Below are 15146 nucleotides of genomic sequence, written 5' to 3' on the forward strand. Positions count from 1 at the left end.
TTGCCACTAAACAAATTAGGCTACATTGATAAAAGTTTGTAATCATAGCTTACATTCCAAAAAGCCTTCAAAAGGAAATTCTACTAGGTGCAAACTACACATTTGAACTGAGTACTCCACAACATCATATAATACTGTTTCTAACAATGTTGGGGATCATTTAATGGCTGTGATATATATTCACTAATAGCCAAAAAAACCATGCAGTTTAGGAATGTACCTATAGCCAACAGATATTTCTATCAAACAATGGGGCACATATGCACCAGGGGAGCAGGAGACCTGACCTCCTCTCTGAGATATTGTACTGCCCTACAAATTGGTCAAAATGCAAACACAATTTGGGTTGGTCTTTCACAGTCCAATGCACTTCCTGTGTAGCTTGGAAGAATTTGCTAACATGTGCCTCTGAGCATATGGTGAGTGGTGGCAACACCTGCCATCTCCAAAGATGGAGAAATACATTTTTGTATATTTGTTGGTGTTCTTCTTACCTTGCGTCTTTTCTGTGTTACTACTGTTTCTACAGAGAATCAACTCTAGAAAATTATATTTCTGTCTTTATTCATCCTAGAAATCTGTGTCAAAATTATTTTTATTAATTTCAAAGCCTTTTTATTGGTCAGTGTCATATGATGGTGAAGACAGCCTTTTGTGTTTCAAACTGGAGGTTATGCTCTATTTCTATTTTGGGCACATTAACAGTTGAATCTGAAACTGCAGTTTGATGTAAAATCAGACTGATTACAATATGTTGCTACTTAAGCAATGCCTCTAGCTGTTGGGAAAAAACAAACTTAGCCTGCCCAAGATGCATGTTTTCAGCCTGTTGTGCTTAAACTAATCCACTTAAGGAAAGGTGGGCATGGTCAATTAAAAATAGAGCACACCTGTTTGTTCACATATTCACAGAAACAGAAGCAAAAGAAAATGATTTATTATAGGAAACATCACTAAAATTGCAAAGTAAATCAAACATATTTAAAGTGACTATCTGAACTATATCAACTCTTTTAATATTGGTGTTTCCTCCCTGAAAAACAAGATCAGCACATCACATGTCTTGTTTCTGTTATTTGGGCTGATTGCAAGTGTTGCCACCTGTCACCATATGCTTAGAGACACATGTTACCAAATTCTTCCAAACTACACAAGAAGTGGATTGGACTGTGAAAGAGCAACCCAAATTGCGCTTACATTTTTACAAATTTGTAGGGCAGCACAGTGTCTCAGACAGGAGGGCAGGTCTCCTGCTCCCCTGGTACATTTACTATAGCTGCCCAATTTCCCTGCTTTTAAAAATTTGATAGACGTATCTGTTGGCTATAGGCACATTCTTAAATCACAAAGTTTTTTTTTTTGCCTGTTAGTGAATTTTTCTGATTTTCAATCTGGGAAGTAAGAAATGGGATCCTGTGCAAGTTTGCTGAGAATGGATTGATCATTTGCATGCTTATTGAGTTCAATGGTATTTACCCCCCTGCAATCATGCCTAGGATAGGTGAAACTGTTCACAGGGGTTGGGAGAGAAGGAGGGGGATGAAATCACCTTGTCCAAGTGTCTGGAGTCGATGAGTGGCTGGATGGGAAGGAATAAGCTGAAGCTGAACCCGGATAAGACCGAGGTACTGTTTGTGGGAGACAAGGGAAGGTTGGGGGATGTGGACCTGGTGCTCAATGGGGTATGTTTGCCCCTGAAAGACCAGGTCCGCAGCCTGGGGGTCATTTTGGACTCCCAGCTGTCCATGGAGGCTAAAGTCTCGGCTGTGAGCCGGGTGGCGCTGTATCAACTCCATCTGATACAGAGGCTGCGCCCCTACCTTCCCAACCATCTGCTCCCACCGGTGGTACATGCCTTGGTCACCTCTCGCCTAGACTACTGTAATGCGCTCTACGTGGGGTTACCCTTGAAAATGGTCCGGAAGTTGCAACTGGTACAGAATGCGGCGGCTCATCTGATTAAGGCAGCCGCTGGCAAGATCACATCTCTCCTGTGTTGAAGGAGTTGCACTGGTTACCGGTTGTTTACTAAACCCAATTCAAGGTGTTGGTTTTGACCTTTAAAACCCTATACGGTTTTGGCCCAGTCTATCTGAAGGAGCGCCTCCAGCATCGTCAGGGATGCCGCTCAACAAGATCAGCCTCAGAAGACCTTCTCTCAATCCCACCGGTAAGAACAGCGAGACTGGTGAGGACTAGAGAGAGGGCTTTCTCAATAGTGGCCCCCACCCTATGGAACTCTCTCCCAAATGATCTCCGTCATGCCCCTTCTGAGATGACCTTCCGCCGGACTTTGGAGACCTGGCTCTTCAGGAAAACTTTTAGGATGGGTTAGGCTTTTATTGTTATGTTTTAAATTTTAATGCTTAATGTACTGTTTTTATCTTGTACATCGCCCAGAGTGGCTGGTCAACCAGCCAGATGGGTGACTAATAAATTGAATAATTGAAATTGAATTGAATTGAGGAAGGAAGGAGAAGGCAGGAGGAGGGCAGGTTTGATCATTTGAGTATTTATTGAGTTCAGTGGGATTTATTCCTGTGCAGTCATGCTTAGGATAGGTGAAAGAGAGGGGAGGAGGAGGAGGGCAGGAACGGGGAGGGATGGAGGAAGGGGGAGCGAAGGAGATTGGATGGGTGGGCACTGAGCAGAGGGGAAGCCCCTTTCCAAAAGGAAAACTGTAAACAGTATCATTCTTTTTCAGGGTTTCCCCTGTCTTTTTATTTTACAGCAGGCACATGAAGCCTCCTACCCAAATTTAAACCAAAGCTGTCCCTGGCCACATCCATACCAGGGCCTTATTTCAGTCATGGCTTCTCCCAAAGAATTCTGGAAGTGTAGTTAGTGAAAGGTGGTGAAAGTTGCTAGGAAAGGCTCTGGTCCCCTCACAGAGCTTCAATCAGAGTGGTTGACTGTTAAACTGTTAAACTAGTCTGGCAACTGGAGCTCTGTTAGGGGAATAGGAGTCTTCTCTCAGCACCCTTCACAAACTACACTTCTCATGATTCTGTGCGGGAAGCCAGGACTGTCTAAAGTGAAATAAAGGTCTGGTGTGGGTGTGGCCTCCGATTAGGCAAGTCCAGCAGCTATGAGTCTAACTTTTAGAACACTGACAGTTGGTTCTTACTGAGCATGCCTGGGCTTATCATTGACTCCAATGCTAAATTTCTTAAATTAATTAAAAATTGCCCAGACATTTTTTTAACTTTTAATCTTCAGAAGGTGAAGATCAGAATATGGGGCAAGGTCAGTAATAGGATTACAGGTACTCTGTGAAGACAACTGATTTTTAATTAATTTCAACAAATTATGAGAACTCTGACAGAAAAATGTCCCAAAGGGGTCTGTTTCTCTCTCTGTGTTTACACTTTGAACTCTTGATTCTCTCTGACTGTTTTGTGTATCGCCATGAAAACTTGGAGAGTTGTTGAGCAAGTGTTTCTGAGTTCAGGACTATATGGTTTGTAAGGTTTTGTTTCGAAATGGGAAGCATCAGAATGGCATGGGGAGATATTTTCAATTTAACATTGCGGAATGCAAAAAAGCCATGCTGGCTAGAGTATACAGCCACTCTTGCGGCTGTATGATATTCTGATGTCACCACACAGACACAAACACAAACACTCACACACACTTTCACTCATAAAAATGTAAGAGTCCTGATGCATCAGGCCAAGGGCCCATCTACTCCAGCATCCTGTTCTCATAGTGGCCAACCAGATGTCCATGGGAAGCCCACAATCAGAACCTGAGTGCAACAGCACTCTCCCCGCTTGTGATCCCCAGCAACTGGTATTCAGAGGCATACTGCCTCCAACAGCGAAGGTAGAACGTAGCCATTGTGGCTAGTAGCCATTGATAGTAGCTCTTTCCCAGTTTGGGAGTATATGTGTCTAATCGTGAAGAATGTGAAGGGTGGAGCTGGTGATGTGTATTTGATCCCTGAAAAGCTGCAAAGCATCACTGCCACATGGAAGAGACCCATGCAAGGTTATTTCTTGCTATGTCTTCCAGTGCTCCTGGACGTGTGCTAAGGGCGAGAAGCAGAGCTTGGAAAAGTTACTTTTTTGAACTACAACTCCCATCAGCCCAATCCAGTGACCATGATGGCTGGGGTTGATGGGAGTTGTAGTTTTAAAAAGTAACTTTTCCAAGCACTGGCGAGAAGTACATGATTTTGTCATGCAAACATTCTGGTCGTGTTTTTATGAACAATCCCTTTCAAATGACTGTTAATGCCGTGCCTCTTATCTTCCTGCAGTACTCAAGTACATTCCCCAAGCTATCATGGGATTAGAAATGATACCAAATGTATATAGAGAGTGTGAAGTAAGACGTCCATTATATATTAACATTATACAAATATGAGTAAACATCCTGGATGAAAGCAATGCAGTGCTTTATCACAGCATGAAATTACATATTATCTCATGTTTTCTATAGAACCAAGCTAGGCTGGAAAAAGGCAGTAATACCATTAACTATTAACAAGATGCAAAATGTGACTTTTTATTATTACAATATGTAATTACTTTTAGGAGATGAGCAGAAACTCAATTAAATAATCATTATAGGATGGCATTCATTTTTAAAAGTTCTGGCCAGGGCCTAAACATTGGTGTTTTCATTAACTGGTTACTGCAGTTAATAAAGGCATTTTTCTTTTAAAGTAACAAATTCCCTAAGAGTGTGGAGGCATGATACAAAGATTACTCTGATTTACAAATGGAGAGAAGGGGGAAAAAGAGAGAAACATTAAGTTATTTGACTTGCAAATTGTAAGACATTCTGTCACAGGAAAAAAAGGTTACTTGCTAGAAGCCTTTAGAAATCCTACTATTCACTTTGTCTCTCCAGCTTAACCTTTTATAAATATACGCACATACAAAGAATTAAATTAACTCTGCTGTGGGGGTTTTCCCCCTCATGAAAATTACATGAATATATTAAGAAATTCATCATGTGGCTGGAGAATTGGTACAATAAAGGAAAGGAAAGGATTATGCTACACCCCCCCCCGAGATAAATTCAATTGACTTAGATTGCTGGGGAGAATTTGTTAAAATGATGAAACCTGCCAAGGTGGTGTCTGCTAAAGCAATTCGGTTTAATAGATTATCAAGTATTTCTGTTAGGATTTCTCTTCAGTTCAATGCTTGTTTCACTGAAAATAATGAAAAAAGAAGACAAAAATCAGGGGTCCCAATCCAAAGAACATTGAGTTGCATTGGATGTTAGAGCAGGCCCACTGAAATTGAGGAATTAATTTAATGGGCCTACTCTGAGTAGGCCTAGCATTGAATACTACCCAATGCAGGAACATAGGAATCTGCCTTATACTGAGTCAGACAGTGGCTCCCTTGGATTTCAGCCAAGAGTTTCTCTTAGCCCTACCTGGAGATGCCGGGAGTTGAACTTGGAATCTGCGTGCAAGGCAGATGCTCTACCACTGAGCTATGGCTCTTCCTCAAATGGGTCTACTCTGAGTAGAACTTTGATGAATATAACCCTAATAGTGCTTGGCACTGGTTAACCATGGTTGAATTGAGGCATGACCCAACTCCTTTATTTATTTTATTTAACAAAATGTATATACTGCTTGATTGTAAAAAAGCTCTAAGTGGTTTACAAAAAACATTCAAATTAGTGAAAAAATAGTTTAAAAACAAGTAATTTAAAAAAAAAACAATTAAAACAGCAACAGACTCAAAAGATCAACACATTAACATATATGTGTCTTGACAGGCTTGCAAAAAAAAAAGTTTAAGCAGGAGTCGAAAATAATACAGTGAAGGTGCCTGCCTGACATCAAAAGGCAGGGAGTTCCAAAAGGTAGGTGCTGCCACACAAAAGGAACAATTTTTTACAAGTGCAGAATGAGTGTTATGTGACCCCTGCAACAGTGTCTGTTCTTCAGATTGACGGGCTCAAATGGGCACAGATGGCGTAAGGCGGCCCTGCAAGTAAACTGGTCCCAAGCTGTTAAGGGCTTTATATACCAATAGTAACACCTTGAATTTTGCCCTCTAACAAATGGGCAACCAGTGCAGATCCCTGAGCAGTGGTGTTATATGACAAGGTATCATGCTTGTCAGCAATCTGGATGCACTGACTGCAGTTTTCAGATCAAGTGCAAGGGAAGCCCCACATGCAGTAAATTGCAGTAATCCAGTCTTGGAGTCACCAATGCCTGAACTACTGAGGTCAAACTATCCCAGTTCAGGAATGGCCACAGTTGTCTTACCAAGCACAGCTGATAAATGGCATTTCTAGCCACTGAGACTACCTGGGCCTCCAGTGACAGAGATAGATCTAGAGGCTCCCCCAGGCTGTGCATTTGTTCCTTCAAAGGGAGTGCAACCCCATCCAGGGCAGGCAATCAACCAATTCATTAGATATGGGAACCACTCATCCACAGTGCCTCCATCTTGCCAGGATTCTAATGGTCCAGTCCTCCCAGGTAATTCTTTGGATGAAGGCCAGTTTTCAACATCTATACCTTTTAACCAGAGCTCGGAAAAGTTACTTTTTTGAACTACAGCTCCCATCAGCCCCAGCCAGCATGACCACTAGATTGGGCTGATGGGAGCTGTAGTTCAAAAAAGTAACTTTTCCAAGCTCTGCTTTTAACTTGTCGCTAAAATTTCTTAAGGCAATGCTAAGCAAACAGGTTCAACAAAGATACAAGAGTTCATAACTATATAACCACATAGTTATGTAGTTAAAGATAGCTAAAGATCATCTCACTCCTTATATAGGCAACCAATTACTGTGCTCTGCAGGGCAGGGCCTCCAACAGATCTCATTAGCAGGTCCATTCTGTATGGTATAGGAAGGACACTGAGGTGTCACCTATTCTTTGGAACCCCTTACCATTATATATCAAAAGGTGACATCTCTATTGCCTTTTTGGTTTATATTATTCCGGCCTTCCTTTTTCAACAAGCCTTTTAAGGGGAGAGTCTTTAAGGAGATTCTTTATCTCTGTTAGATTTGAAATCGATGTGTATTTGTTTTTTTAATTGTTATAATTATTTTTATATATGAAATTGTGTAACTGTTTTTTATCGTGTAATTGCTTCAAGATACTTTATGGAATTTCGTCTGATCCAAGCCTCCTGCACAGCACGCCCCATTTTGGCTCTACCAGAAGCTATTCATAAATGGAAATAACTAAATAATGGAATGACATCACAACAGCACTTCCACAGAGACCAGCATGTATAAGTGTGATGATAAGAACATAAGAATCATATAACACCTGTCCTGGCCCAGCTGCACTGGCTACCAATATGTTTCCGGGCCAGATTCAAAGTGTTGGTTATTACCTATAAAGCCCTTAACAGCATCGGACCGCAATACCTGGCGGAACGCCTCTCCCGCTATGTACCTACCCGGTCGCTGCGCTCGACGTCGAAGGCCCTTCTCCGTGTCCCAATGCATAGGGAGGCACGGAGAACGATAACTAGAGCTAGGGCCTTCTCAGTGGTGGCCCCCGAACTATGGAACGCCCTCCCTGATGAGATACGCCTGGCGCCTTCTTTGTTATCTTTTCGGCGCCAGGTAAAGACCTACCTCTTCGCCCAGGCATTTTAAAAATTTAAAAATTTAAATTTAAAATTTAAAATTTTTAATTATGTTTTATTGTGTATTGTATTTACATCCACCTGTATTTTAACCTGTTTTATTATGCTGTACACCGCCCTGGGAGCTTATTGCTATAGGGCGGTCTAAAAATGTAATAAAATAAATAAATAATAAATAAATAAATAAGAAGAGCCTGCTGGATCAGGGCAATGGGCCATCTAGTCCAGCATCCTGTTCTCACAGTGGCCAACCAGATGCCCATGAGTAGCCCTCAAGCAGAACCTCAGTGCAATAGTGGTCTCCTCAGCTGTGATTCCTAGCAACTGGTATTCAGAGCAATCCTCCGTGGGCTTCGCATAGGCATATGATTGGCCACTATGAGAACAGGATGCTGTTCTTCTTATGTTATTAATGGGTTTGCCTCTCACAGTGGAGTTAGAACGTAGCCATCATAGCAAGCCTTATTTGTCTCCAGGTATTTGTCTAATCCCCTTTTTGAAGCCATCCAGGTTAGTGGCCATCACTACCTCTTGTGGGAGCAAATTCCACAGTTTAACTCTGTGCAATGTGCAATGTGAAGAAGTAGAACAATACCACATTAAGGCTACAGGCTTAAGGTGGAGGGCTGGAGAGAACCAAAGGCCCATCATCCACTTCAATAATGCCCTACCACCAGAGCTTGGAAAAGTTACTTGTTTGAACTACAACTCCCATCAGCCCCAGCCAGCATGGCCACTAGATTGGGCTGATGGGAGTTGTAGTTTAAAAAAAGTAACTTTTCCAAGCTCTGCCTACCACTAATGAAAGCTCTACCGGCAGGGAAGAAGTGAGAACAGCAGAGCATCCTAGCACTTCTCCATCCTTTATTATTTTTTTCTTTTAAAATTCAGCAATTTCCCTCCCACTGGGAACAACACACCATTCTCTCACAATCTGAGAGCCCCCAACAAATCAGAAGAGTATCGCATCACCATTTTATCCGTGTATCAGCTTAGAGAGGACGTGCTTGCTGCTGTCCCTGAAATCATCAAAGTTTAATAAAGAAGAATTGTACGTATTAAGCTCGCACACACTGGGGCCTGCAATTCCTGTGCATTTATCATAGAGATTTTATATCGCATGTACTTATCAGGATGAATGATGCTGATGATGCACTAAAGGAATGGCTCTGATCATTGGTTGCATATTTCCCCCCATCTTTTGCAATGGCTGTCAGCCACAGATAGCCAGTCACACAGCTAACAAAAATATTGCAATACAATGCGATAGGAGCAATTAGTTGACTTCTGTCCAGTGCAGCGAGACTCTGTACAAACCTTTATTGTCTTGGAGAGTAAAATTAGGCTTCTGGATCATTTCTGGTGGCAAACCAAAGATAAATCTTGGGCCATTGGCAGCAGCATCCTTGTCCTCTGCTTTAATTGTAATTAACAGCTGCAAAAGAAAGGCTCTTGTAAGCATGCATCTATAAAGTTTTTCTTTTCCCTCCCTGTCAACTGGCTCTCGAGTGAAAATTCTATACCTGCCTTTAGGGTACAATCTCATAATTGTTTGCCAGCCCATTCCAGCACAACATGAACTATATCTCACATCATAAGAATGCAAGCAGAGCCTGGCTGGATCTTGGCTGGATCTTGGCTGGATCAAGGCCTTCTTGTCTAGCGTCTTGTTTTACATAGCGATCCACAAGCAAGACACATGGGCAACATTCCTCTCACACTGTTGTTCCCTAGCAACTGGTAATTCAGTGGTGCCCACTTAAAACTTTTTTTCTGTTTGTTTAGGCAAGCCTATCCAGACACATTTTTTTAAAAAAAGTCTGTTGCTGTTTTAATTATTTAAAAAATGTTTTTAAATTACTTTTTAAAACTGTTTTCTCGCTAATTTGAATGGGATTTTTAAAAAATCACTTAGAGGTGTTTTGGGTTGTTGTTTTTTAACAATCAAGCGGTATATAAATTTTGTTAAATAAATAATAATAAATAAATACAGCCTCTGAACTGGGAGGCAGAATGCAGCCATCATCACTTTCAGCCATTGAAAGACTCACCCTCTGTGAATTTGTCTAATAATCCCATTTTAAAGGGGAAGGGCTGGGGCTCAGTGGTAGAGTATCTGCTTAGTGTGAGAAGGTCCCAGGTTCAATACCTAACACCCCCATGTGGGGCTGGGAACGTCCTCTGTCTGAAACCCCAGCGATCTACTGCCAGCCAGTGTCAACAATACGGAGCTAGGTGGACCAGTGATCTGACTCAGTATAAGGCAGATCCCAACATTCCTATGTAAAGCCAGCTTACATAGATAGGATCATATGAAGCTGCTTTATACTGTCAGACACTTGGTCCATCTAGCTCAGAATTGTCTACACTGACTGGCAGGGGCTCTCCAGCATGCCAGCAGGGAATCTTTCATAGCCCTACCTAGAGGTGCCAGGGATTGAAATTCTCCCTTCCCCTTGCACAACTTTTAAAGATACAGAAGACCTCTTGGAGTCTGGGCCTGGCAAAAATCCATTTTTTCCAAGATGCTGCATCAATAAAGTCCAATGGCAGCTGATGGCTCTCTGACAGTGGGGCAGTGAAATCCTTGCTGGATTTTAGTCTGAACTTTCAAGGAAGTACACAAGGTGCTGAAAATGCTGCACCCTAGACAGCTTCTTGAAAGTTTGGACTAAAACCCAGAGCAAATTCCACTGCCCCACTGACATGGAGCACCAGCTGCCACTGCTTATAGTAATGTGAGAACATTGTTGCAGCATGACAGAGACACAGAAGTACAAATGTGGATTTTGGGTGTCAATTGTACTAAAATTTGTAAAAAAACCCCAACCCTATATATATTGAGGTTGTGTGTGTGTGATTATGCGTTATTTGTGGTGAGGACCAAGGGAAAGAGTCTGGAGGGAGGAGGAAGATCCCTAGCTCAGTAGTAGGACACATAATTTGAACATAGAAGGACCTGTTAAATCCCTGGCATCTCTAGATTGGACTGGAAAAGTCATCTTCTGAAATACACAGTTGCCACTGGCAGTCAGTGTAGTCAACACTGGGCTGGTTGGACTTGGTATAAGACAACTTCCTGTGTTTCAATAGGGGAATGTATGCGTTATAACTGTTATTACATCCCCATCCACAAATCAGAGGCAGAAGTTACCTCGTTTGTCTGTGGTTTTTCACAAACAGCTGCTTCATAGGGTTCTTTAAATTTTGGAGCATTGTCATTTACATCGAGGACCTTGATCACGACTGGAACTTTGGCTTCCTGGTGCCGGTTATCTACAACAGTTAATGAAAAGGGGGGAAAATGCAACAATATGGGATAAAAATACAAGGTTCCAAGTTAGTCCCCCCACTTCAAAATGGCACTTCCTATTTTCTACCAATAATATTAGGAATAGAAAACCACTTTTCCTGCCTTTGGCCCAAACAACAAAAATATGTACTCAGCATTCTCTTGCACTAGTGAATGGTTGAATTGTGGTATTGCACAACAGAGGAATCCAGTGCAACAGATTGTACCATCTGTCATGCAACAAAGCTACCAGTGACTTCCTCGCATATTCTCTTGGGCGACAACATTCTGTTGGCACAAAGCATTTCACCAGTTGAACAAGGTATACTGCTAGGTGCCTTTAAAATTAGCACTACATTGGATACAGCCCTTTGTAACTCCTCTAAGAGTAACACACTTTATGATGGCATTAGCTTTCATGTTCTAGAGTCAACTTCATCACATGCAGGAAGTGTAATGCTCAGTTGCAGGTATGCACATAATGGGATGGATTGTAATTAATGGGGTAAGAAAATGCAATAAACAGAGATAGCAAAAATTCAGTTGGCGCTAGACTGTATACAAATACACAAATAGGCAAAAAACCTTGCAGTTTAAGGACGTACCTAAAGCCAACAGATATTTCTATCAAACTTTAAAAAGCAGGGAAATTGGGCAGCTATAGTGAATGCACCAGGGGAACAGGAGACCTGACCTCCTCTCCGAGATATTGGACTGCCCTACAAATTGATCAAAATGCAAACACAATTTGGGCTGGTCTTTCACAGTCCAGTCCACTTCCTGGGTAGCTTGGAAGAATTTGGTAACATGTGCCTCTGAGCATATGGTGAGTGGTGGCAATACCAGCCATCTCCAAAGATGGAGAATTACATTTTTGTATGTTTGTTAGTGTTCTTCTTCCTTTGCTTCTTTTCTGTGTTACTACTGTTTCTACAGAGAATCTAACCTAGAAAATTATGTCTCTCATTATTCATCCTAGAGATCTCGTGTCAAATTTATTTTTATTAATTTCGAAGGCTTTTTATTGGTCAATGTCATATGATGGTGAAGACGGCCTTTGGTGTTTCAAACTGGAGATTAATCTCTATTTTTATTTCATTATTCATCATAGAAATCTGTGTCAAATTTACTTTTATTAATTTCAAATCCTTTTTATTGGTCACTGTCATATGATGGTCAAGATGGCCTTTGGTGTTTCAAACTGGACATTATGTTCTATTTCTCTTTTGGGCACATTAACAGTTGAATCTGAAACTGCAGTTTGATGTTAAATCAGACGGACTACAATATGTTGCTACTTAAACAATGCCTCTAGCTGTTGGAAAAAACAAACTTGGTCTGCCCAAGATGCATGTTTTCAGTCTGTTATACTTAACTCCGCTTAAGGAAAGGTGGCATGGTTAATTAAAAACATAGAGCACATGTAGAATTTTGCCAAAATATATTTCACCTCCCTCTGTCTTATCTTGTGCAAACTGAGACGCTCCTCATGTCTACTGGAAACTATTCTGCGGAATAGTCAGCCCCATTATTCCACAATTGTTTTTGAAGCTTTTTTGTATGTGTTGCAAAGTGTTGCTGTACTTCACATATTCACAGTAACAGAGGCAAAAGAAAATGATTTACTATAGGAAAGGTCACTAAAATTGCAAAGTAAATCAAACATATTTAACGTGACTATCTGAACTATATCAACTCTTTTAATATTGGTGCTTCCTCCCTGCTAAAACCAGATCAGCACAGCACATGGGCAGATTGTAGGTGTTGCCACCACTCACCCTATGCTCAGAGGCACATGTTACCAAATTCTTCCAAGCTACACAGGAAGTGGATTGGCCTATGAAAGACCAACCCAAATTGTGTTTGCATTTTTACAAATTTGTAAGTCCAAAAGGGCTCTGGTTTCTCTCTCACTCTTTTTGCATTTTGAACGCTTAATTCTCTGTTTTGTGCATTGCCATGAAAATTTAAAGGGTTGTTAAGCAAGCGTTTCTGAGTTCAGGAGTATAAGTTTTGTAAGGTTGTGTTTTGAAATGAGCTTATCAGAAGCATTGGAATGGTATTGCAGGGTATTTTCAATTTAACATTGCGGGATGCGAAAAATCCATGCTGACTACAGTATACAGCCACTCTTGTGGCTATATAAACAAGCACAGTGGCACTTTACAACAGCAGTGACAGTGATAAAACAATCAACTTGACAACACTATAATTAACATCTACAGTGGATAAGGAAACTATTGTCTCCATTCAAACTCAAATTAATAGAGCTGAAATTCTTGACAAATTCCTTGGCCTGGTTAGTTTTCTCTTGTGTTTCTTGGAAGGAAATTATAATAGCCTTCTCAAGATCCCATTAATAAACACTTGCCAGTTTAACGATGTTTTGAAGGGCCATGAAATAGTTGATTTTACATGAACTAGACACTAGCTGTATGACAAACAATGCATATTTTGGCTAGCTATAGAGAAAGTGTTTTATTGCTGGCTCTGTCTCATGGACAGATTAATTTTCTGCATGTAATGTGGTGGGTAACATATTCCACATGCTTTTGCCACTTTACCACTGACTGGAAACTGATCTGGACATAGCCTGGAGACATTAAACGACTACTGTGCCTTGAAGCCAAGGACAATATGCACTAAATTGGCTGCAAAGAATGCCCATATTGATCCCTTTTCTCCCTTGGGTCGTAGAAATTAAAATGAGCTCATGATAAGCCTTGAGGGATGCTTTGACAACAGGAAATTAATGAAAACCTAAAACGTTTCAGATTTCTCTCTTGAGGTTAGGAATGGGTGAATCTATCAATTTCAGTTTCTGACAGTTTCTAATTTTTCCCTCTTCAGTTCTCCACATTTAGGCAACAATTTGTGGATTTTTTAAAAAACAGTTTCTCATGAAAATTCATCAGCATTTTTGTGTGATTTACTCATAATACACACACGTTTGTATGCAGTTTTGCCTAACATACACATCTTTGCAATGCAATTTCCCCTCCCAATTCATTTTTTTGTTATTTTCATCATTTGTTCTGCAATATTTATACCCTCTAACATAATGCATTTCTGTATGTTATTTTCACAAATATATGAATTTTTATGCACACTTTCACCCAATGTATGCATTTTAACACATTACATGAAGAACTGCTTTGCAAAATTTGGAGAAGTGCGTATTTTGAAGAATGGCCCTGTTTTGGTTTATATATTATGTGTAAATTAGGAGTAGGTTTGCCTTTAAATGAAAACCAAATCAAATGTATCCCTCATCCACTTGGTTCCACCCAAATTTAATTCTTTTTGGAAATCTGTTCTCATAGTGGCTAACCAGATGCCCATTAGTACAGCTTCTTGTCCCCTCCCCACTAAGCCCCTCATCCAGTTTATTTTTCATTGCTTTTGTGTTAGCAGCTTGGCCACCATGTTGCATCTTCCACAATGCCCAGACCTAGACCACATTCGCACCATACATTTATCCCACTGTTATTCCACTTTAAAAAGTCATGGCTTCCCCCAAAGAATATTGGGAAGTGTAGTTTGTGAACAGTGCTGAGACCCTTATTCCACTCATAGAGCTACAATTTCCAGAGTTTTCTGGGAAGAGGGATTGATTGTTAAACCGCTCCCTTAACAAACTACAGTTACCAAGATTCTTTGGATGAAGCCAAGATTGTTTAAAGTGGAATAATAGTGGAATCAATGAATGGTATGAATGTGGCCCTAGTGTGATTCTATAGTATTGAGGTGGAGAAAGTGGTGCAACACACACATACACAAATTGTGGGTAATATTCACATAAAATCCTGCAGGGGGTGAGAAAAAAAATCTCAGAAATTTCCTCAGAAAAAGTTTGGTTCAGTTCTAGTGCTAGGATGTGGCCTTTCATAGCATCGATATTTTGCTCAACATGGGGACTGTTGCATTTTAATATATTTTATATTTCAAGTATATATATTTTTTCTGCTGAATACTTACGGAGTTCATACGCAAACACTGAGATATTGTGCCAGGCCATTTCTTCCCTATCCAAATTTTTTGTGGTCATAATTGAACCATCTTCTGGGCTGATGCTGAAATATCTGTCAAGGTCAGTGTGACGATCAATTAAATAGCTAAAAGGGGGTGCAAATAAAGTAATTAGAGAATTATTCAATGGCCTCAGCTCATTTAATGTCTCCCAGACAGTGTATCACATATTACTTTAAAATATAATTTTGACACCATCCTTAGGAAGATAAAATATTAAATTGACTTAACTAAATCAC

General features: G+C 40.6%; 1 protein-coding gene across 7 annotated transcripts in view; it reads right to left on the reverse strand.

Moving 5' to 3' along the window:
* CDH11 (cadherin 11) overlaps positions 1 to 15146 on the reverse strand; it is a 165308-nt gene that overhangs the window by 13079 nt on the left and 137083 nt on the right. For all 7 annotated transcript variants that reach the window (XM_061593714.1, XM_061593711.1, XM_061593712.1 and 4 more), the window contains 3 exons: positions 14857 to 14993; positions 10741 to 10862; positions 8904 to 9021 (listed from right to left, as the gene is read on the reverse strand). In XM_061593714.1, coding sequence (XP_061449698.1) covers positions 8904 to 9021; positions 10741 to 10862; positions 14857 to 14993 — 377 coding nt within the window. The remainder of the gene's footprint in view (positions 1 to 8903; positions 9022 to 10740; positions 10863 to 14856; positions 14994 to 15146) is intronic.

This window comes from Rhineura floridana, chromosome 13, assembly GCF_030035675.1.
Source record: "Rhineura floridana isolate rRhiFlo1 chromosome 13, rRhiFlo1.hap2, whole genome shotgun sequence".
In the NCBI taxonomy this organism is placed as follows: Eukaryota; Metazoa; Chordata; class Lepidosauria; order Squamata; family Rhineuridae; genus Rhineura; species Rhineura floridana.